General features: G+C 37.6%; 1 protein-coding gene across 1 annotated transcript in view; it reads left to right on the forward strand.

The window, feature by feature from the left end:
* The window catches only part of SOAT1 (sterol O-acyltransferase 1), a 71102-nt gene extending 64452 nt beyond the window's left edge, over positions 1 to 6650 (forward strand). Inside the window, exon 16 of the mRNA XM_053693929.1 lies at positions 4044 to 6650. Within this exon, the coding sequence (XP_053549904.1) occupies positions 4044 to 4106 (63 nt within the window). The 3' untranslated portion in view covers positions 4107 to 6650. The remainder of the gene's footprint in view (positions 1 to 4043) is intronic.
* The last annotated feature ends 16924 nt before the right edge of the window (positions 6651 to 23574 follow it).

The raw sequence follows: 23574 nt of genomic DNA on the forward strand, positions 1-23574 counted from the left end.
ATCTGCGGTATGGAAAAGTCGCGGCTGAAAAGTGAGCGTTAGACCCTTTAATCACTGACTCCAAATACCAGCGGGCGCCATAAACCAGCGTTAGGAGCCTCTAACGCTGGTTTTGACGGCTACCGCCGAACTCCAAATCTAGGCCTATGTGTTATTAATACAGTACTATGTTATTTCTAAGCTCTTTATTAATACAGTACTATGTGTTATTAATACAGTACTATGTGTTATTAATACAGTACTATGTGTTATTAATACAGTACTATGTTATTTCTAAGCTCTTTATTAATACAGTACTATGTGTTAATACAGTACTATGTTATTTCTAAGCTCTTTATTAATACAGTACTATGTTATTTCTAAGCTTGTTATTAATACAGTACTATGTGTTATTAATACAGTACTATGTTATTAATACAGTACTATGTTATTTCTAAGCTCTTTATTAATACAGTACTATGTGTTAATAATACAGTACTATGTGTTATTAATACAGTACTATGTGTTATTAATACAGTACTATGTTATTTCTAAGCTCTTTATTAATACAGTACTATGTGTTAATACAGTACTATGTTATTTCTAAGCTCTTTATTAATACAGTACTATGTGTTATTAATACAGTACTATGTTATTTCTAAGCTCTTTATTAATACAGTACTATGTGTTATTAATACAGTACTATGTTATTTCTAAGCTCTTTATTAATACAGTACTATGTGTTATTAATACAGTACTATGTTATTTCTAAGCTCTTTATTAATACAGTACTATGTGTTATTAATACAGTACTATGTTATTTCTAAGCTCTTTATTAATACAGTACTATGTGTTATTTCTATGCTCTTTATTAATACAGTACTATGTGTTATACAGTACTATGTGTTATACAGTACTATGTGTTATACAGTACTATGTGTTATTAATACAGTACTATGTGTTATTTCTATGCTCTTTATTAATACAGTACTATGTGTTAATACAGTACTATGTGTTATTTCTACGCTCTTTATTAATACAGTACTATGTGTTATTTCTATGCTCTTTATTAATACAGTACTATGTGTTATTTCTATGCTCTTAATACAGTACTATGTGTTATTTCTATGCTCTTTATTAATACAGTACTATGTGGTGTTAATACAGTACTATGTGGTGTTAATACAGTACTATGTGGTGTTAGTACTGTATTAACACCACATAGTACTGTATTAACACCACATAGTACTGTATTAACACCACATAGTACTGTATTAACACCACATAGTACTGTATTAACACCACATAGTACTGTATTATGTGGTGTTAATACAGTACTATGTGGTGTTAATACAGTACTATGTGGTGTTAATACAGTACTATGTGGTGTTAATACAGTACTATGTGGTGTTAATACAGTACTATGTGGTGTTAATACAGTACTATGTTATTTCTAAGCTCGTTATTAATACAGTACTATGTGTTATTAATACAGTACTATGTTATTTCTAAGCTCTTTATGCTCTTTATTAATACAGTACTGTGTGTTATTTCTATGCTCTTAATACAGTACTATGTGTTGTTAATACAGTACTATGTGTTGCTAATACAGTACTATGTGTTATTTCTATGCTCTTTATTAATACAGTACTATGTGGTGTTAATACAGTACTATGTGGTGTTAATACAGTACTATGTGGTGTTAATACAGTACTATGTGGTGTTAGTACTGTATTAACACCACATAGTACTGTATTAACACCACATAGTACTGTATTAACACCACATAGTACTGTATTAACACCACATAGTACTGTATTAACACCACATAGTACTGTATTATGTGGTGTTAATACAGTACTATGTGGTGTTAATACAGTACTATGTGGTGTTAATACAGTACTATGTGGTGTTAATACAGTACTATGTGGTGTTAATACAGTACTATGTTATTTCTAAGCTCGTTATTAATACAGTACTATGTTATTTCTAAGCTCTTTATGCTCTTTATTAATACAGTACTGTGTGTTATTTCTATGCTCTTAATACAGTACTATGTGTTGTTAATACAGTACTATGTGTTGCTAATACAGTACTATGTGTTATTTCTAAGCTCTTTATTAATACAGTACTATGTGTTATACAGTACTATGTGTTATACAGTACTATGTGTTATACAGTACTATGTGTTATACAGTACTATGTGTTATACAGTACTATGTGTTATTAATACAGTACTATGTGTTATTTCTATGCTCTTTATTAATACAGTACTGTTTTAATACAGTACTATGTGTTATTTCTACGCTCTTTATTAATACAGTACTATGTGTTATTTCTATGCTCTTTATTAATACAGTACTATGTGTTATTTCTATGCTCTTAATACAGTACTATGTGTTGCTAATACAGTACTATGTGTTATACAGTACTATGTGTTATTAATACAGTACTATGTGTTATTTCTATGCTCTTTATTAATACAGTACTGTTTTAATACAGTACTATGTGTTATTTCTACGCTCTTTATTAATACAGTACTATGTGTTATTTCTATGCTCTTTATTAATACAGTACTATGTGTTATTTCTATGCTCTTAATACAGTACTATGTGTTATTTATATGCTCTTTATTAATACAGTACTATGTGTTAATACAGTACTATGTGGTGTTAATACAGTACTATGTGTTATTTCTACGCTCTTTATTAATACAGTACTATGTGTTGTTAATACAGTGCTATGTGTTGTTAATACAGTGCTATGTGTTGTTAATACAGTGCTATGTGTTGTTAATACAGTGCTATGTGTTGTTAATACAGTGCTATGTGTTGTTAATACAGTGCTATGTGTTGTTAATACAGTGCTATGTGTTGTTAATACAGTGCTATGTGTTGTTAATACAGTGCTATGTGTTGTTAATACAGTGCTATGTGTTATTTCTATGCTCTTAATACAGTACTATGTGTTATTTCTATGCTCTTAATACAGTACTATGTGTTATTTCTATGCTCTTAATACAGTACTATGTGTTATTTCTATGCTCTTAATACAGTACTATGTGTTATTTCTATGCTCTTAATACAGTACTATGTGTTGTTAATACAGTACTATGTGTTGTTAATACAGTACTATGTGTTGTTAATACAGTACTATGTGTTGTTAATACAGTACTATGTGTTGTTAATACAGTACTATGTGTTGTTAATACAGTACTATGTGTTAATACAGTACTATGTGTTGTTAATACAGTACTATGTGTTGTTTTTTGGCCATTTTACACCCACATTGATAATCTCTTTGGGCCCAGTTTTTCCACCAGCACTCTTAAGCCCCCTTTGGGTGGCGCTCCTATGTCCTCACAACTTATCAAAATTTGATAATGGAAGTAAATGGGAAAGTATCTTAAAATTGCCTGCTCAATCTGAACCACAAAAGTTTAATTTAGACGGTCATGCCCATTAAACCGATAGGGAAGTAAGCTTAAAGAGACCCTGAACAATTTTTTTTCGTGATTCAGATAGAGCAGCAGTTTTAAGCAACTTTCTAATTTACTCCAATTAACAAATTTTCTTCATTCTCTTGGTATGTTTATTTGAAAAGCAAGAATGTAAGTTAAGATGCCGGCCAATTTTTGGTGAACAACCTGGGTTGTCCTTGCTGATTGGACTGCACCAATAAACAACTGCTGTCCATGCTCTGAACCAAAAATTTGCTGGCTCCGTAGCTGAGATGCCTTCTTTTTCAAATAAAGATGGCAAGAGAACAAAGAAAAATTGATAATAGAAGTAAATTAGAAAGTTGCTTAAAATTGCTGCTCTATCTGAATTATGAAAGAAAAAAAATGGGTTCAGTGTCCCTTTAAACGTTCATGATTCAGAGAGAGCATTTTAAGACACTTGTTTAATTCTTCACTTTGACTCTCCCTTTTAAGACTCTGATTTTGATGCACTTTATTTGGTAAAAAGCAAATTCCAGTACTGCAGTAATCTCAGAGCTTATGTTCTAAAATTCACATTCTCCCAATAAAGCTAAAAAAATTATTTTTATTTCTTTTTTTTCAGCCTGCGTTTTTGGATTATTTAAAACCCCGTTCATGGACTTGCCGTTTGCAGCTTGAAGACTAAAACATCATGTGATCTGTGTGACTTCCATCTTGCCTCCAGAGTTGCCAGGATACGGTTGCTATGGCGGTGAAGATGTTAGTTTTCTGATAGGACTTAGAAAATTGCCTGAGAAATCAGTCACTTTTCTTCATTCTGAGACTTAGCGCCAAATGTGAAGCTTTGGATGTCTGATTCACAAATTGTCAAAATACTTTCCTGCTTTTTTTTTTTTTTGGATATATCTATCTTATGTTGCATATTCTTGGGCATTTTGCACACTGTTGCCAGAGGCAACTTACATACTGTATATAGTACATGAAACCGTACATTGTATTTTTTATAGGGGCATTGAGTTACTGAAATCCTATCTACGGTTCAATGGCTAAACCCGAGGGACAAAGCAGGACCTTGTACCCGATTTGCATTGTTCTGCGACACTAGTTGAATGTTTACAGTCTTTTATACAATCTATTTGTTGAATGTAACTTTGCACTCAGTGTGGAAGCATTGTGCTACTTAAGGAGCCAGCTGCTGCTCCGTACACCGTGCCACGTCTCCTTCGTGTATAGCAGTCTATGTTCAGGAACCCTTCAAGAGCCTATTGCATTACAGAGCAATAATGAGTGTGGCTGCAGACTTAAATCTTCCTAATCACAGAATTTGTTTATTTTTAATTCTATACACAATTTGTAAGCACAAAAGCATCTGAAGACTTAGATGTTTTTTTTAGTTGCAAATATCAGCAATGCCATTTTAGATTTTTTTTTTTTTTTTAATGTTCTAGAAGTGTGGTTTTTTTTTTATTCGTACACAATAAGATCAGCCATAGAAATCCTAAATCAAAAGTGATATACTATGTACCTGTAGATCACTTTAATAAATGGTTGGCTATATAAGTATTTTTTTTATTTTAAAGAACCTTCCATCCATTTCTACATTTTCCTATTCAAGCCTCTAACAAGCCACGTCACATACTTTTAAACTTTATGTAAACAAAACAAATCACAACATGATGCAGATTCTATTTGATAGATGTAATTTCTAAATATATTTATGTGTGAGAGAGAGATGGTCAGTGTTGTTATAGAGTGCAGCATGTTAATTTAATGAAGAGATTATCCTTTTTTTTTTTTTTTTTTTCTTTCTTTCTTAATTATTTAGTTTTAATACAGGTTTAACCTGCAGCTCAATGCTTTAAAGAGAGAACACTTTTCATGTTGATCATTAATATTTAATTTATTTTGGCCTTTGATTAAAATGGCCAAACAGTTGTACAATTATAGACCAAATGAAGATAAGTGGTGTCTCTGCCAATAGTCTGCCACTGTCTACATGAAAACCTCTCATGTTTATAGCCTTTGTGTACTTTGAAAATACTGGTGGGCTGGCACTGCTTGTCTGGAGATCTTCTCCTTTTTTATATTTTTTGTATTCCGTCCAAAAAAACACACACACAAAAAAATGCACGTGCTGGTAAAGAAGATTGGTTTAAATTATACATAGAGAGCAAATAGCAGGCCTGGCGAGATTGCCGTCCCGCGCTTTGGGGAAGCCCGCACTTTAAGGGGTGAGGGTATGAGAAGTTTCAATGTATATCCTGTTTTTTGTTTGTAAAGAAGTGTTTATGATATCAGGAGGTGTAATATATACTGTTGTTCTTTATATAGATAATACTGAATGTTGGGACAGGGAATAAGAGCGCAGGGTTGTGGGGTCCTACAAAAGTTGTCTTGCCTAGGGACCCACAAATTCTAAGGGTGTCCCTGGGAAATAGCATCACATATTGCAGTGCAATCTATTGCAGACCCATCTGGTAGCAAAACTATTAGAAACAAAAATGTTACGTGACCGGTGTAAATTTACAAAACATGTTGTAAACGTGCTGATTTATGTGAACAAAACTACAATTGAGTGTTTATTGGGTATGTTAACAAATTCATGTCGGTGTGCATATGTTCATTGGACATAAATTCTTAAGCAAATTCTGATGCAGTTATTTTGAAGCTTAAACATAAAATACATTTATTTTTTTCCAAAGCGTATTTTCCTCGTTTGTGCCAAAGGTACCACTGCCTACTGCAGTTTGTCAGCGCCTTAAAGCGATCCTGAGCGTAACTGTATATTACATCTAGATTGGCTTCAAGTGTGTATGCAGCTGTTTCAGAACAGATCATTCACAGGAAACTCGCTTTTGAAGAGAAGGGGACACCTGCAGAGTCTCTCTTTTTTTTCCATAATATATATTTTTTTTTTATGTATCATCTTAAGCTTTCAAATTAAATATTAATTGCAGAATAAATTGCTTAGGTTTTTTTTTTGTTTTTTTAAAGCTTTCTAACAAGCTTAATTTTGATTTGACATAGCTACAGTCAGTGTATAAAAAGTTTATATTATAGCTTTGAACAATTTACCATTGTATACTGTTGGGTATGGGTAGAGCGCCCTCTACAGTTCTGATTTGCATAAGTGGAACAAGGGAAACTGTTACCAGCTAAAATCAATCTTTTAAGGTTCCTATTTAATATTGTTTATGACTGACCTTTCCAAATAAATGGTTTAATTTTGGGTTTCTATTGAATCTTTGCTTTAAAAGATTGCTCGACAAATATTTTAATATTTATTTTTCTATATATCTTCTTGTGATGATCATAAATACGTCAAAAGGTATGGTTTACTGGTATCAAATTGGTACTGGTGTCAAATTTGCTTCTTGCATTGTTTATACTTAAAGACATGCTATATAATGAATGCTTGATCAGTGAAGGAGCTCTTGTATCTGTTCCTAATTAGCCACAACGGAGGACTGGACTACAAAACACTGCAAATGTTACTAATAGAGTGACAACCAAAATTCTTTAAAAATATTTAGCTGTTACAGCTACAACAGGAAGGGACGAAGAAATTTAGAATACATACCTCACAAATTGTGCTCTGAGTAGCTGGGGGCTATATGTGCTGATATTTTGACGTTTGTGGAAGGGTTTGGGGTAGCCTGTGGATTATTTTATAGAAACTGGGACACAAATAGGGTAGGTATAATGTTGTGAGGGATGTTAAGAGAAAGTTCCTATTTTTGACAATCCCACAAAATCCTTCATTATTATACAGATACCTTTTTTAAAATTTTATTTGAAACATTTTTGCAATAGCCTTCATTAAAGGACCACTCAATGCAGTAGAATTGTATAATTAACATGTGCATAACAAAAATACAATGATTTAACATCTACTCCGAATATCAAATAAACAGATTTTCTCTTGTTAAGTGTATCCAGTCCACGGATCATCCATTACTTATGGAATATATTCTCCTTCCCAACAGGAAGCTGCAAGAGTCCACCCACAGCAAAGCTGCTATATAGCTCCTCCCCTAACTGCCATATTCAGTCATTCTCTTGCAAGCCTCAACATAGATAGGAGGTTGTGAGAGTCTGTGGTGCTTTCTACTTAGTTTATTCTTCAATCAAAAGTTTGTTATTTTTAAATGGCACCGGAGTGTGCTGTTTATCTCAGGCAGTATTTGGAAGAAGAATCTGCCTGCGTTTTTCTATGATCTTAGCAGACGTAACTAAGATCCATTTGCTGTTCTCACACATTCTGAGGAGTGAGGTACTTCAGAGGGGGAATGGCGTGCAGGTTTTCCTGCAGATAAGGTATGTGCAGTAAAATATTTTTCTAGGAATGGAATTGACTAAGAAAATACTGCTGATACCGAAGTAATGTAAGTAAAGCCTTAAATGCAGCGATAGCGACTGGTATCAGGCTTATTAATAGAGATACATACTCTTGTAAAAATGTGTTTTAAAACGTTTGCTGGCATGTTTAATCGTTTTTTAACATATGTTTGGTGATAAAACTTATTGGGGCCTAAGTTTTTTCCACATGGCTGGCTTAAATTTTGCATAGAAACAGTTTCCTGAGGCTTTCCACTGTTATAGTATAAAAGTTACAGTTGGTGCAGTTAAAATTACAAACAGTGACATTCAGCTTCCCTCAGCAGTCCCCTGCATGCTATAGGACATCTCTGAAGGGCTCAAAAGGGCTTCAAAAGTAGGAGCTGTTATGACTGTTTAAAACATATTTTTTGTTTTGTTAATCTGTTTTTTGTATTAAGGGGTTAATCATCCATTTGCAAGTGGGTGCAATGTTCTGCTAACTTGTTACATACACTGTAAAAATTTTGTTAGTTTAACTGCCTTTTTTCACTGTTATTTCAAATTTTGGCAAAATTTGTTTCTCTTAAAGGCACAGTAAAGTTTTATATATTTGCTTGTTAACTTGATTTAAAGTGTTTTTCAAGCTTACTAGTCTCATTATTAGTCTGTTCTAACATGTCTGACATAGAGGTAGCTCTGTGTTCATTATGTTTTAAAGCCATGGTGGAACCCCATCTTAGAATGTGTACCAGATGTACTGATTTCATGTTAAACAATAAAGATCATTTTTTGTCTTTAAAAACATTATCACCAGAGGATTCTGTCGTGGGGGTAGTTATGCCGACTAACTCTCCCCACGTGTCAGACCTTTTGACTCCCGCTTTAGGGACTCACGCTCAAATGGCGCCAAGTACATCAAGGGCACCCATAGCGTTTCTTTACCAGGGGATTCTGTCGAGGGGAAAGTTATGCCGACTAACTCTCCCCACGTGTCAGACCCTTCGACTCCCGCTTCAGGGACTCACGCTCAAACGGCGCCAAGTACATCAAGGGCGCCCATAGCGTTTATTTTACAAGACATGGCAAAGGTGGTGAATAATATTCTGGCAGCAGTATTAGTCAGACTACCTGAAATTAAAGGAAAGCAGTTAGCTCTGGGGGTAGATACAGAGCATACAGACGCTTTAAGAACCATGTATGATACTACCTCACAATATGCTTAGTCTGTGGGTGATTTTTTTTTTTGACTCAGGGAAGATGATTTAACCTGATTCTGATATTTCTACATTTAAAATTTATGCTTGAGAACCTCCACTTGTTGCTCAGAGAGGCTTTGGCTGCTCTGAATGAATGTGTACAATCGCAGGGCCAGAGAAATTGTGTAGACTGGATAAATAATATGCAGTGCCGGTGTGTACTGATGTTTTTCCAATACCTAAAGAGGTTTACTAAAAAAAAAAAAAAATAATAAAAAAAAAAAAATAATAATTAATGAGGAATGGGATAGACCAGGTGTGCCGTTCTCTTCCCCTCCTATTTTTTAGAAGAATGTTTTCTAATAGTTACCACCACACGGGACTTCTGGCAGACAGTTCCTAAGGTGGAGAGAAGAGTTTCTACTCTAGCTAAGCGTACCACTACCTCTGACGAGGACAGTTGTGCTTTTTAGATCCAATGGATAAAAAATGTTTATTCAACAGGGTTTTATCCTGCAGCCCCTTGCATACATTGCTTCTGTCACTGCTGCTGCGGCGTTCTGGGTTGAGTCTCTTGATGAGGCTTTACAGTTAAGCGACTCCATTGGATGAATATATTTGACAAGCTTATGCTAGCCAATTCCTTTGTTTTCTGATGCCTTGTTCATTTGACTAGACTAACGGCTAAGAATTCTGTTTTTTACTATACTGGCGCGCAGAGCGCTATGGCTTATATCATGGTCAGCTGTCGTGACTTTAATAAATAAGCTACTTAACTTCCCTTCAAGGGGCAGACCCTATTCGGGCCTGGTTTGAAGGAGATTATTGCTTATATCACTGGAGGAAAAGGTCATGCCCTTCCTCAGGATAGGTCTAAATCAAGGGCAAAAAAAAAAAGTCTAATTTTCGTACCTTTTAAAAACTTCAGGGCAGGTGTGGCATCCTCTTCCTCTAAGGCAAAACAAGAGGGAATTTTTGCTCAGTCCAAGGCGGTCTGGAGACAATCGGACCTGGAACAAAGATAAGCAGGCCAAGGAGCCTGCTGCTGCCTCTAAGGCAGCATGAAGGAACGGACCCCTATCCGTTAACGGATCCTATAGGGGGCAGACTTTCATTCTTTGCCCAGGCGTGGGCAAGAGATGCCCAGGATCCCTAGGCATTGCAATTTATATCCCAGAGATATCTTCTGGATTTCAAAGATTCCCCCCCCAAAAAAGGGGAGATTTCGCCTTTCACAATTATCTGCAAACCAGATAAAGAAGGAGGCATTCTTACATTGTGTACGAGATCCATCCAGTTCCAAGAGAGGAACAGGGACAGAGTTTTTACTCAAATCTGTTTGTGGTTCCCAAGGAGAGGGAACCTTCAGACCTATTTTGGATCTAAAGATCTTAAACAAATTCCTTGGAGGTTCTGGGGTCGCTTTGGCGGTCCTTAGACCGCGGGGCATAGAAGTGGCCCCTTATTTAGACGACATCCTGATACAGGCGTCAAACATCCAAATTGCCCAGTCTCATACGGACGTAGTACTGGCATTTCTGAGATCACATGGGTGGAAAGTGAACAAGGAAAGAGTTCTCTATCCCCAATCTCAAGGGTTTCCCTCCTAGGGACTCTGATAGATTCTGTAGAAATGAAAATTTACCTGACGGAGTCCAGGTTGTCAAAGTTTCTAAATTTCTGCCGTGTTTTTTTCATCCCATCCGCGCCCTTCGGTGGCTCAGTACATGAATGAAATCGGCTTAATGGTAGCGGCAAGGGACAATAGTACCGTTTGCATGTCTACATTTCAGACCGCTGCAACTATGCATGCTCAGTCAGAGGAACGGGGATTACACAGATTTGTCCCCCTGTTAAACCTGGACCAAGAGACCAGAGATTCTCTTCTCTGGTGACTATGTCGGGTCCATCTGTCCAAGGGTATGACCTTCCGCAGGTCAGATGGGACAATTGTTACAATAGATGCCAGCCTTTTAGGTTGGGATGCAGTCTGGAACTCCCTGAAGGCTCAGGGATAGTGGACTTAGGAGGAGACCCTCCTTCTAATAAATATTCTGGAACTGGGAGTGATATTCCATGCTCTTCAGACTTGGCCTCAGTTAGCAACTCTGAGGTACATCATACTCAGTCGGACAATATACACGACTGTGGCTTACATCAGCCATCAAGGGGGAACAGAAGTTCCCTAGCGATGTTAGAAGTCTTACAATAATTCACTGGACAGAGACTCACTCTTGTCTATCAGCTATCCATATCCCAGGTGTTGAGAACTGGGAGGTGGATTTTCTAAGTCGTCAGACTTTTCTTCCGGGGGAGTGGGATTTCCTCCGGAGGTCAAGACCAAGCAGGAGAGGGCTTTGGTGTTTTTGACAGCGCCTGCGTAGCCACGCAGGACCTGGTATGCAGATCTGGTGGACATGTCATCCTTTCCATCACGGTCTCTGCTTCAGAGACAGGTCCCTCTACCTCAGGGTCCTTTCAACCATCTAAATAGAATCAATCTGAGATGGACTGCCTGGAGACTGAACGCTTGATGTTATCAAAGCATGGCTTCTCCGAGTCAGTCATTGATACCTTAATACAGACATGAAAGCCTGTCTCTAGGAAAATTGAACATAGATATGGTGTAAATATCTGATTGTTATGAATCCAAGGGTTACTCATGGAGTAAAGTCTGGATTCCCAGGATATTATCTTTTCTCCAAGATGTTTTTGAGAAAAGGGTTGTCAGCTAATTCCTTTAAAGGGGACAGATTTTTACTCTGTCTATTTTTTTGCACAAGCGTCTGGCAGGTATTCTAGACGTTCAGGCATTTGGTCAGGCTTTGGTTAGATCCAAGCCTGTGTTTAAAACTGTTGCTCCGCCATGTAGCTTAAACCTGATTCTTAAGGTTCTTCAAGAAGTTCCGTTTGAACCTTTTTTGTTCCATAGATATCAATCTTTATCTTGGAAAGTTCCTTTTGGGTAGCTAATTCCTCGACTCGTAGAGTCTCCAAGTTATCTGTGTTACAATGTGATTCTCCTTATCTGGTCCTTCGTACGGATAAGGTAGTCCTGCGTACCAACCTGGGTTTTTTCCTAAGGTGGTATCTAACAAGTACATCACTCAAGAGATAGTTGTTCCATGCTTGTATCCTAATCCTTCCTCAAAGAAGGAACGTCTATTACACAATATTGGACGTGGTTTGTGCTTTAAAGTTTTACTTACAAGCTACTACAGTTTTCATCAAACGTTCACCTTGTTTGTTGTCTATTCTGGACAGAGGAGAGGTCAAAAGACTTCAGCAGCCTCTCTGTCTTTTTGGTTAAAAAGCATAATTCATTTAGCTTATGAGACTGCTGGACAGCAGCCTCCTGAAGGGATTACAGCTCATTCTACTAGAGCTGTGGTTTTCACTTGGGCCTTTTTTAAATGTGGCTTCTGTTGAACACATTTACAAGACGGAGTCTTGGTCTGCGATTCATACTTTTCAAATTTAACAAATTTGATACCTTGCTTCTTCGGAGGCTATTTTTGGGAGAAAGGGTTTTTTACAGGCAGTGGTAACTTCCGTTTAAGTACCTGCCTTGTCCCTCCCATCATCCGTGTACTTTAGCTTTGGTATTGGTATTCCATAAGTAATGGATGATCCGTGGACTGGATACACTTAACAAGAGAAAACATAATTTATGCTTACCTGATAAATTTATTTCTCTTGTAGTGTATCCAGTCCACGGCCCGCCCTGTCACTTTAAGGCAGGTAATTTTTTCATTTGAACTACAGTCACCACTGCACCCTATGGTTTTTCCTTTCTCTGCATGTTTTCGGTCGAATGACTGAATATGGCAGTTAGGGGAGGAGCTATATAGCAGCTTTGCTGTGGGTGGACTCTTGCAGCTTCCTGTTGGGAAGGAGAATATATTCCATAAGTAATGGATGATCCGTGGACTGGATACACTACAAGAGAAATAAATTTATCAGGTAAGCATAAATTATGTTTTTTTTTTTCTGACAAATTTTTTTTTTTCCTCTTCCAATTTCTGGCCCCTTGTATCATGTGACCGCCATCAGCCAATCAGACTACTAAAATAAAATGATATTTCCCTCAACCTGAAATAAATATAGTTACTCCTGGTAGCAATTCCTATTTGTTTGTACTGATATCTCTGGTTTAATATTTTGCAACACAAATTTAAATTTACATTTAAGGAGCAATACAAAATATCATATGAGAATGACACCTTGAAATCTATACCTCAGTGAGGATAAAAGATATATGAAAACACAGTATTGATTAAACAGTCCCATGCACGCACACAATTATCAGTAGGTTCCTGTCACACCTGTATAATTATTGGCTGTGATAGGAAACAATAATGCAGTCTTTATGTGAAGACAGATCCAAACGTATAAATGCAAAACACTGTACCTTGTTTATAATCCAATAAAAGGTGTTTGGTTTAGCCGTAAATAGTCTTGATATATCACGGAATGTTATATCCTTGTGTCCATATATCCTATTGTAACTAAGCTTCTGTTTGATGCAGACTTCTATTTAGATTTCTGTTCAAAGCAGGCTTCCACCGGTGCTGCTCCTGTCAAGTCAGGTGATCCCTTGTTTGACTCGATAGTTTGGAAGATATGAAAAAGAAAGATAAAGAAGCGCACATTTCAGGTCGAGCGCAATATCATTTTATTTTAGTAGTCTGAAAGTTCCAGTTTTTGTCCTTTTGTAATTGCAGCTGACATGTCTGAACCTATGCAAGAAAATACTGGTAATAATAACAACAACAATGAGTTTTGGAAAAACCAAACCAGGGATAATAGATCAAGGGATTTTGATTTATTAGAAACACATTGAGGGCTCAGATGGCATAAACGATGACCCTGATGATTTATTTAAAACTCTGGAGAAATACTATGTCAAGATGCAAGGGATTGGCAAGATTTTACTGTTAAAAAATTATATTTTACATAAGGTTATACCTAGGGGCTTGAGGCTATTTAAAAAACCCGCCTTTGAGTTCGATGAAGTGGAATATACCACAGAATGGGAATCGGCAATTTTAGGAATACTCAAACAAGTTTATTAAAATATTAATCAAATATCGAGAACAGAGATTAGAAAAATTGAAGATTGAAATTGATGAAGTTTTAACTAAAATACAGCCTTTCAAAAAAAATCGAGAAGTGGATTAATGGAATCAAAAGTATTCAGTTTAGGGTCAATCAACTTGATAAAGAATTAACAATTAATGAACAAAAAAAGTTAAAAAGGGACATTAATGATTTTAGGGAAAATAAAGTTTATACATAAAAAAATCAAACTAAAACGAATTTAACAACTAATAAAGAAGAACATAATAAAAGAGTGATGACAACTGCAAAACCCTTGTTACAGTCAGCAGATAGGATATCCACCAACTACTATTCTATCCCTAATAATGATAAAAAAAAATCAGAATCCACATTACAATCATAAACCACAAACTAACTACAGTAATAACACCCATTCAAATTATAAAATGAATAGATCTGATAATACAGCTAGTTATAACACTAACTTTAGCCCCCAAACCTACCAACAGAGAGATCATATATACCCTGTAAATAACAATAAAAATAGCCCTAATTTCCACCCACAATGGAGAAGAAATACCTATAGGGAGAATGATAATAAAAATTATAATCAACAACATTATATACCTACTAAAAATAGATTTGAACCTTTAAGTAATGGGAAGGATGCCGATACAGCAATATGGGATCTAAAGGGGGCAAGACCAAAAGAAATTGATGAGAATCGTAATTTTCTAGGGGACAGAGAAGGACAAACGTTTTTCAAACATAAAACAGGGGAAGAAAGAGGCAGGCAAAGAGAAAGATCACTAGAAAGGGAAGAAGAGGAAATAGAGGAGGAAAATCAATACAAGCAAACAGGGCGAATAAGAATAGACTAAATAAAGCAAAAAATTATATCTTTAATCTAGCAGGAATTAATTTAGACTCTAACAACATCAGTCTCCTACAAAAAGGTCTAAAATGTGCACCTAAATCTAAGCCGAACAAATTTGAGATGTATATAGATGTACACAAATTTGTACGTAAACTTACCCTACAACGTTACTATTTAAAAAATCCTGAAAATAGAGCAGTTCAGAACTCCCATCATATTGACTCTAGTGATTTAGGTACCTTAAACATTCTTGAGAGCCTAGAAAATGGTGATTTAATTGTTAAATATGGAAGATATATCGACGATATTTTAATCTTGTGGAAAGGAGATGTAAAACTAATAGATAATTTCATAGAATACATCAATAACAATAGGTGTAATCTCAAATTTACTAAATCATTTTCGAGGAGTATAAATCATATTGACAGCTGATACTTCTGTGTACCCGGTCCTTAGTTACCTGTAGCAGGCAGTCCGGATGCCAAACAGTTTGTGAAGCCGGTGTTCGGTACCTTACCATCGAAACAACAAGACCAGGAGGGTTATAACAACATCTGTCTCAGTTGCTTGTTTTTATTTGTCATCTAGTAAGTGGAACAGTGTGTGTTGCGTGTGCACTAATTTATTAAAATCTTCACTTGAATTGTACTCTGTGTGCGCTTCTTTCTTTTTTCAATCACAGATTAGTATACGTATACCCTGTAAGCTTGTGCACATACTCAGTAGGATCTTGTTCCCCAGAAAGTGTGCATATAAAAAGACTGCACACTTTGATGAAAGTAAATTGGAAAATGTCTAAAAACTGCTGTTCTATCTGAATAATAAAAGTTTATTTTGACTTGTGTCCCTTTTAAGCCTAAAAATGCATATAGTAAAAGCTGCATGTGACCTGTAGGGCAAACAGTCAGGTGTATTCTCAGCCATAGATTGTACCTTCTCTCTGCAGTCAGTAATTAGACACCTCACCACCTGCACAGTGATTAGGAGCAATCTATAAATGTGAACTCATGACCCACAATCTTATGCTCCACAGGTCATATGCACATTAAAACTGGTCGCTAAGAAAGATGACACAGCTGCCTTGTTTGGTTTATCACTGCCTTCCACATAACTATACTTAAATAGATTAAAGAGATAGCAAACACAAAAAAATTCTTTCATGATTCAGATAGAGCATGCAACTTTCTAATTTACTCTTATTATCAAATGTTCTTCTTTCTCTTGGTATCTTTGTTTGAAAAAGCAGGAATGAAAGCTTTGGCGCCGGCCTATTTTCTCTTGTAAGGTGTATCCAGTCCACGGATCATCCATTACTTGTGGGATATTCTCATTCCCAACAGGAAGTTGCAAGAGGACACCCACAGCAGAGCTGTAATATAGCTCCTCCCCTAACTGTCATAGCCAGTCATTCTCTTGCAACTCTCAACTAGAAAGGACATTGTAGGAGAGAGTGGTTAAATACAGCTAGTTTATTTTCTTCAATCAAAAGTTTGTTATTTTTAAATAGTACCGAAGTTGTGCTATTTTATCTCAGGTAGTAAATAGAAGAAGAATCTGCCTGAGGTTTCTATGATCTTAGCAGGTTGTAACTAAGATCCATTGCTGTTCTCACATGTCTGAGGAGATTACACAGATGAGGTAACTTCAGCGAGAGAATGGCGTGCAGTTTATTCTGCTATCAGGTATGTGCAGTTATAATTTTTTCTAGAGATGGAAAACACTAGAAAATGCTGCTGATACCGGATTAATGTAAGTTAAGCCTGAATACAGTGATTTAATAACGACTGGTATCATGCTTACTCCCAGGGGTAATACCCTTATGATATTGCAATATAAAACGTTTGCTGGCATGTTTAATCGTTTTTATATATGCTTTGGTGATAAAACTTTATTGGGGCCTAGTTTTTTCCACATGGCTGGCTTAAATTTTGACTAGAAACCTGAGGCTTTCCACTGTTGTAGTATAAAAAGTTACAGTTGGTGCACTTAAAATTACAAACTGTGACATCCAGCTTCCCTCAAAGGCCCTCTGAATGCTATAGGACATCTCTAAAGGGCCCAAAGGCTTTCCAAAGTCGTTTATTGGGGAAGGTAGGGCCACAGCTTGCTGTGGCAGTTGGTTGTGACTGTTAAAAAAACGTCTATTTCGTTTTTTTTATCCGTTTTTTGAACTAAGGGGTTAATCATCCATTTGCAAGTGGGTGCAATGCTCTGTTAGCCTATTATACACACTGTAAAAATTTCGTTTGATTTACTGCATTTTTTCACTGTTTTTCAAATTATGACAAAATTTGTTTCTCTTAAAGGCACAGTACTGTTTTTTATATTTGCTTGTTAACTTGATTTAAAGTGTTTTCTAAGCTTGCTAGTCTCATTGCTAGTCTGTATAAACATGTCTGACATAGAAGAAACTCCTTGTTTATTATGTTTAAAAGCCATGGTGGAACCCCCTCTTAGAATGTGTACCAAATGTACTGATTTCATTTTATGCAATAAAGATCATTTTCTGTCTTTAAAAAAATTATCACCAGAGGAATCTGACGAGGGGGAAGTTATGCCGTCTAACTTTCCCCACGTGTCAGACCCTTTGACTCCCGCTTAAGGGACTCACGCTCAAATGGCGCCAAGTACATCTAGGGCGCCCATAGCGTTTACTTTACAAGACATGGCGGCAGTCATGGATAATACACTGTCAGCAGTATTAGCCAGACTACCTGAACTTAGAGGTAAGCGAGATAGCTCTGGGGTGAGACAAAATGCAGAGCATACTGACGCTTTAAGAACCATGTCTGATACTGCCTCACAATATGCAGAAGCTGAGGAAAGAGAGCTTCAGTCAGTGGGTGATGTTAATGACTCAGGAAAGATACCCGATTCTAATATTTCTGCATTTAAATTTAAGCTTGAACACCTCCGCGTGTTGCTTAGGGAGGTTTTAGCTGCTCTGAATGACTGTGATACCATTGCAGTGCCAGAGAAATTGTGTAGACTGGATAAATAGTATGCAGTGCCGGTGTGTACTGATGTTTTTCCAAATACCTAAAAGGTTTACAGAAATTATTAATAAGGAATGGGATAGACCAGGTTTCCTATTTTTAGAAAAATGTTTCCAATAGACGCCACCACACGGGACTTATGGCAGACAGTCCCTAAGGTGGAGGGAGCAGTTTCTACTCTAGTAAAGCGTTCTACTATCCCTGTCGAGGACAGTTGTGCTTTTTTTTTTTATAGATCCAATGGATAAAAAATTAGAGGTTACCTTAAGAAAATATTTATTCAACAAGGTTTTATCCTACAGCCCCTTGCATGCATTGCCCCTGTCACTGCTGCTGCGGCGTACTGGTTTGAGTCTCTGGAAGAGGCTTTACAGGTAGCGACTCCATTGGATGACATACTTGGCAAACTTAGAGCACTTAAGCTAGCCAATTCTTTTATTCTGATGCCATTGTTCATTTGACTAAACTAACTGCTAAGAATTCTGGTTTTGCTATACAGGTGCGCAGAGCGCTATGGCTTAGATCATGGTCAGCTGACGTGACTTCAAAATCTAAGCTACTTAACATTCCCTTCAAGGGGCAGACCATATTCGGGCCTGGTTTGAAGGAGATTATTGCTGATATCACTGGAGGAAAAGGTCATGCCCTTCCTCAGGACAGGTCCAAATCTAGGGCCAAACAGTCTAATTTTCGTGCTTTTCGAAACTTCAAGGCAGGTGCGGCATCAACGTCCTCTAATGCTAAACAAGAGGGAACTTTTGCTCAATCCAAGACAGTCTGGAGACCAATCCAGACCTGGAAAAAAGGTAAGCAGGCCAAAAAGCCTGCTGCTGCCTCTAAGACAGCATGAAGGAACGGCCCCCTATCCGGTAACGGATCTAGTAGGGGGCAGACTTTCACTCTTCGCCCAGGCGTGGGCAAGAGATGTTCAGGATCCCTGGGCATTGGAAATTATATCCCAGGGATATCTCCTGGACTTAAAAGCTTCCCCCCCAAAAAGGGAGATTTCACCTTTCACAATTATCTGCAAACCAGATTAAGAGAGAGGCATTCTTACACTGTGTACGAGACCTCCTAGTTATGGGAGTGATCCATCCAGTTCCAAAGGAGGGACAGGGTTTTTACTCAAATCTGTTTGTGGTTCCCAAAAAAGAGGGAACCTTCAGACCAATTTTGGATCTAAAGATCTTAAACAAATTCCTCAAAGTTCCGTCGTTCAAGATGGAAACTATTCGTACCATCCTACTAATGATCCAGGAGGGTCAATATATGACTACAGTGGATCTAAAGGATGCTTATCTTCACATTCCGATACACAAAGATCATCATCGGTTTCTCAGGTTTGCCTTTCTAGACAGGCATTACCAGTTTGTAGCTCTTCCCTTTGGATTAGCTACAGCCCCAAGAATCTTTACAAAGTTCTAGGGTCGCTTCTGGCGGTCCTGAGGCCGCGGGGCATAGCAGTAGCCCCTTATTTAGACGACATCCTGATACAGGCGTCAAACTTCCAAATTGCCATGTCTCATACGGACGTAGTACTGGCATTTCTGAGGTCGCATGGGTGGAAAGTGAACAAGGAAAAGAGTTCTCTATCCCCACTCACAAGAGTTTCCTTTCTAGGGACTCTGATAGATTCTGTAGAAATGAAAATTTACCTGACGGAGTCCAGGTTATCAAAGCTTCTAAATTCCTGCCGGGTTCTTCATTCCATTCCGCGCCCTTCGGTGGCTCAGTGTATGGAAGTAATCTGCTTAATGGTAGCGGCAATGGACATAGTACCGTTTGCACGCTTACATCTCAGACCGCTGCAACTATGCATGCTCAGTCAGTGGAACGGGGATTACACAGATTTGTCCCCTCAACTGAATCTGGACCAAGAGACCAGGGATTCTCTTCTCTGGTGGCTATCTCGGGTCCATCTGTCCAAAGGTATGACCTTTCGCAGGCCAGATTGGACAATTGTAACAACAGATGCCAGCCTTCTAGGTTGGGGTGCAATCTGGAATTCCCTGAAGGCTCAGGGATCGTGGACTCAGGAGGAGTCTCTCCTTCCAATAAATATTCTGGAACTAAGAGCGATATTCAATGCTCTTCAGGCTTGGCCTCAGTTAGCAACTCTGAGGTACATCAGATTTCAGTCGGACAACATCACGACTGTAGCTTACATCAACCATCAAGGGGGAACAAGAAGTTCCCTAGCGATGTTAGAAGTTTCAAAAATAATTCGCTGGGCAGAGATTCACTCTTGCCACCTATCAGCTATCCATATCCCAGGTGTAGAGAACTGGGAGGCGGATTTTCTAAGTCGTCAGACTTTTTATCCGGGAGAGTGGGAACTCCATCCGGAGGTTTTTGCACAACTGATTCATCGTTGGGGCAAACCAGAACTGGATCTCATGGCGTCTCGCCAGAACGCCAAGCTTCCATGTTACGGATCCAGGTCCAGGGATCCCAAGGCGACACTGATAGATGCTCTAGCAGCTCCCTGGTCTTTCAACCTGGCTTATGTGTTTCCACCGTTTACTCTGCTCCCTCAACTGATTGCCAAGATCAAGCAGGAGAGAGCATCGGTGATTCTGATAGCACCTGCTTGGCCACGCAGGACCTGGTATGCAGATCTAGTGGACATGTCATCCTTTCCACCATGGTCTCTACCTCTGAGACAGGACCTTCTACTTCAGGGTCCTTTCAACCATCCAAATCTAATTTCTCTGAGGCTGACTGCCTGGAGATTGAACGCTTGATTTTATCAAAGCGTGGCTTCTCCGAGTCAGTTATTGATACCTTAATACAGGCACGAAAGCCTGTCACCAGGAAAATTTAGCATAAGATATGGCGTAAATATCTTTATTGGTGTGAATCCAAGGGTTACTCATGGAGTAAGGTCAGGATTCCCAGGATATTATCTTTTCTCCAAGAAGGTTTGGAAAAAGGATTGTCAGCTAGTTCCTTAAAGGGACAGATTTCTGCTCTGTCTATTCTTTTGCACAAGCGTCTGGCAGATGTTCCAGACGTTCAGGCATTTTGTCAGGCTTTAGTTAGAATCAAGCCTGTGTTTAAACCTGTTGCTCCACCATGGAGCTTAAATTTGGTTCTTAAGGTTCTTCAAGGAGTTCCGTTTGAACCTCTTCATTCCATAGATATCAAACTTTTATCTTGGAAAGTTCTTTTTTTTTTTGGTAGCTATTTCCTCGGCTCGTAGAGTCTCTGAGCTAACTGCCTTATAATGTGATTCTCCTTATCTGATTTTTCATACGGATAAGGTAGTCCTGCGTACCAAACCTGGGTTCTTACCTAAGGTGGTATCTAACAAGAATATCAATCAAGAGATTGTTGTTCCATCCTTGTGTCCTAATACTTCTTCGAAGAAGGAACGTCTATTACACAATCTGGACGTGGTCCGTGCTTTAAAGTTTTACTTACAAGCTACTAAAGATTTTCGTCAAACATCTGCTTTGTTTGTTGTCTACTCTGGACGGAGGAGAGGTCAAAAGGCTTCGGCAACCTCTCTTTCTTTTTGGCTAAGAAGCATAATCTGCTTAGCCTATGAGATTGCTGGACAGCAGCCTCCTGAAAGGATTACAGCTCATTCCATTAGAGCTGTGGCTTCCACTTGGGCCTTTAAAAATGAGGCTTTTGTTGAACAGATTTGCAAGGCGGAGACTTGGTCTTCGATTCATACTTTTTCAAAATTTTACAAATTTGATCCTTTTGCTTCTTCAGAGGCTATATTTGGGAGAAAGGTTTTACAGGCAGTGGTTCCTTCCATTTAAGTACCTGCCTTGTCCCTCCCTTCATCCGTGTACTTTAGCTTTGGTATTGGTATCCCACAAGTAATGGATGATCTGTGGACTGGATACACCTTACAAGAGAAAACATAATTTATGCTTACCTGATAAATTTATTTCTCTTGTGGTGTATCCAGTCCACGGCCCGCCCTGTCATTTTAAGGCAGGTAATTTTTAAATTTAAACTACAGTAACCACATCACCCTATGGTGCCTCCTTTCTCAGCTTGTTTTCGGTCGAATGACTGGCTATGACAGTTAGGGGAGGAGCTATATTACAGCTCTGCTGTGAGTGTCCTCTTGCAACTTCCTGTTGGGAATGAGAATATCCCACAAGTAATGGATGATCCGTGGACTGGATACACCACAAGAGAAATACATTTATCAGGTAAGCATAAATAGTGTTTTTGGTTCAGTACCCTGGATAGGGTTTGCTGATTGGTGACTATATTTCGCCATCCAATTACAAAGCGCAACCCAGTTTCTGAACCTAAAATAGGCCGTCTCCAAAGCTTTTATTCCTGCTTTTTCAAATAAAAAGACCAAGAGAACGAAGAAAAATTCATAGCAGGAGTAAATTAGAGAGTTGATTAAAATTCCTGTTCTATCCGAACCATGAAAGAAAATATTTGGTTTTAGTTTCCCTTTTAAGCACAGTGCATGCAGTTTTTTTTTTTTGCAGATTGGCAGTTATCCATTTTTGACTAAGCATTCTCAAAATAGATTAAAAAGGCAAACTAAGGTAAGATTCTAGACAACTAGAAAACCTGTCCTCGGGCCTTTCTAACAGGCCACATTTTGAGTATATCTGGAGTACAGGTGAAATAATCAGCTGCTTAGTAAAATGGTCATTTTTACCTACTCTCATCCAAGGTATTCCTGAAAACCTGTCCTGTTGGGAAGGCCTGAGGGTGGGTTTTTTTGCATGTAGAATTTGGGACAATAAAAAGACTTCACTGTCCCTTTAACTCTACACCTATCTGTTCATCATTGATATGAATAGTAGAATCAGAAATGGTTTATAGAGGGTAATACCTGTATAGGAGCAATAATTATATAAATGTGAACATCTCGGACTTGCTCACAAATGTGTTTATTAGACCATCAGTTTTCTATTTCCCAACAATACTTTCATCAAAGAAACACAAATGGTCCCATCAGAAACTCTTTTTGTGTGGCTAAAATGTTAAAATTATGTTCATTATAAAATAAAATGCTCTAAGTGTTATTTTCAAGCAAAAGTGCAATAATAAAATGTTCTGTGTGTTAAACCCTTAGCAAGTTGGTCTGCTCTGGGCTGGACACATCTGATTAGACAATGACGTGTGTAACCACCAGCTAGCTCCCAGTAGTGCATTCAGGGATATAATTGCTTGTGTTAAAAGGGTCACCTTATGTTTTAATGGGATTAAATTATGTTAAACTGGAGTTTTTATTGTAAATCAGGTAGGATCTGTATAGGTTTAGCTTGATGGACTTCCGCCTTCTTTCAACCTCATCTACTATATTACTAAATCAGAAGACTGGCTAGGGCCAGATACAGGCACATAAAGAAATCACACTACATAAATATATAGACTGAGCATTCCATTGCAATGTAGGTGTTTCTCCTTCATAAATATCTACAACCTATTTAGTGAGATAAGCAACTCTCAAGCTAAATTTGCCTTTCTAAAATTCTTTTAGTATTTCAGAGACTTTGTTGGTAATTTCTCCTGAGCAGGGACTTTAGATAATCAAACCCTATGTAAATACGTGCATTTTTATTAGCATTTTGTTCTGATATACAGTTCACTACATTTTAGTTACCAAAGCATCTGTATACATTTTGTGTATAAAGTGCCAATATTTATTAAAAGGCTGTATCTAGCTTTACTTAAAGGGAAAGTAAAGTTTAAAGGGACATGAAACCCAAA

Source organism: Bombina bombina, chromosome 10, assembly GCF_027579735.1.
Source record: "Bombina bombina isolate aBomBom1 chromosome 10, aBomBom1.pri, whole genome shotgun sequence".
Lineage (NCBI taxonomy): Eukaryota > Metazoa > Chordata > Amphibia > Anura > Bombinatoridae > Bombina > Bombina bombina.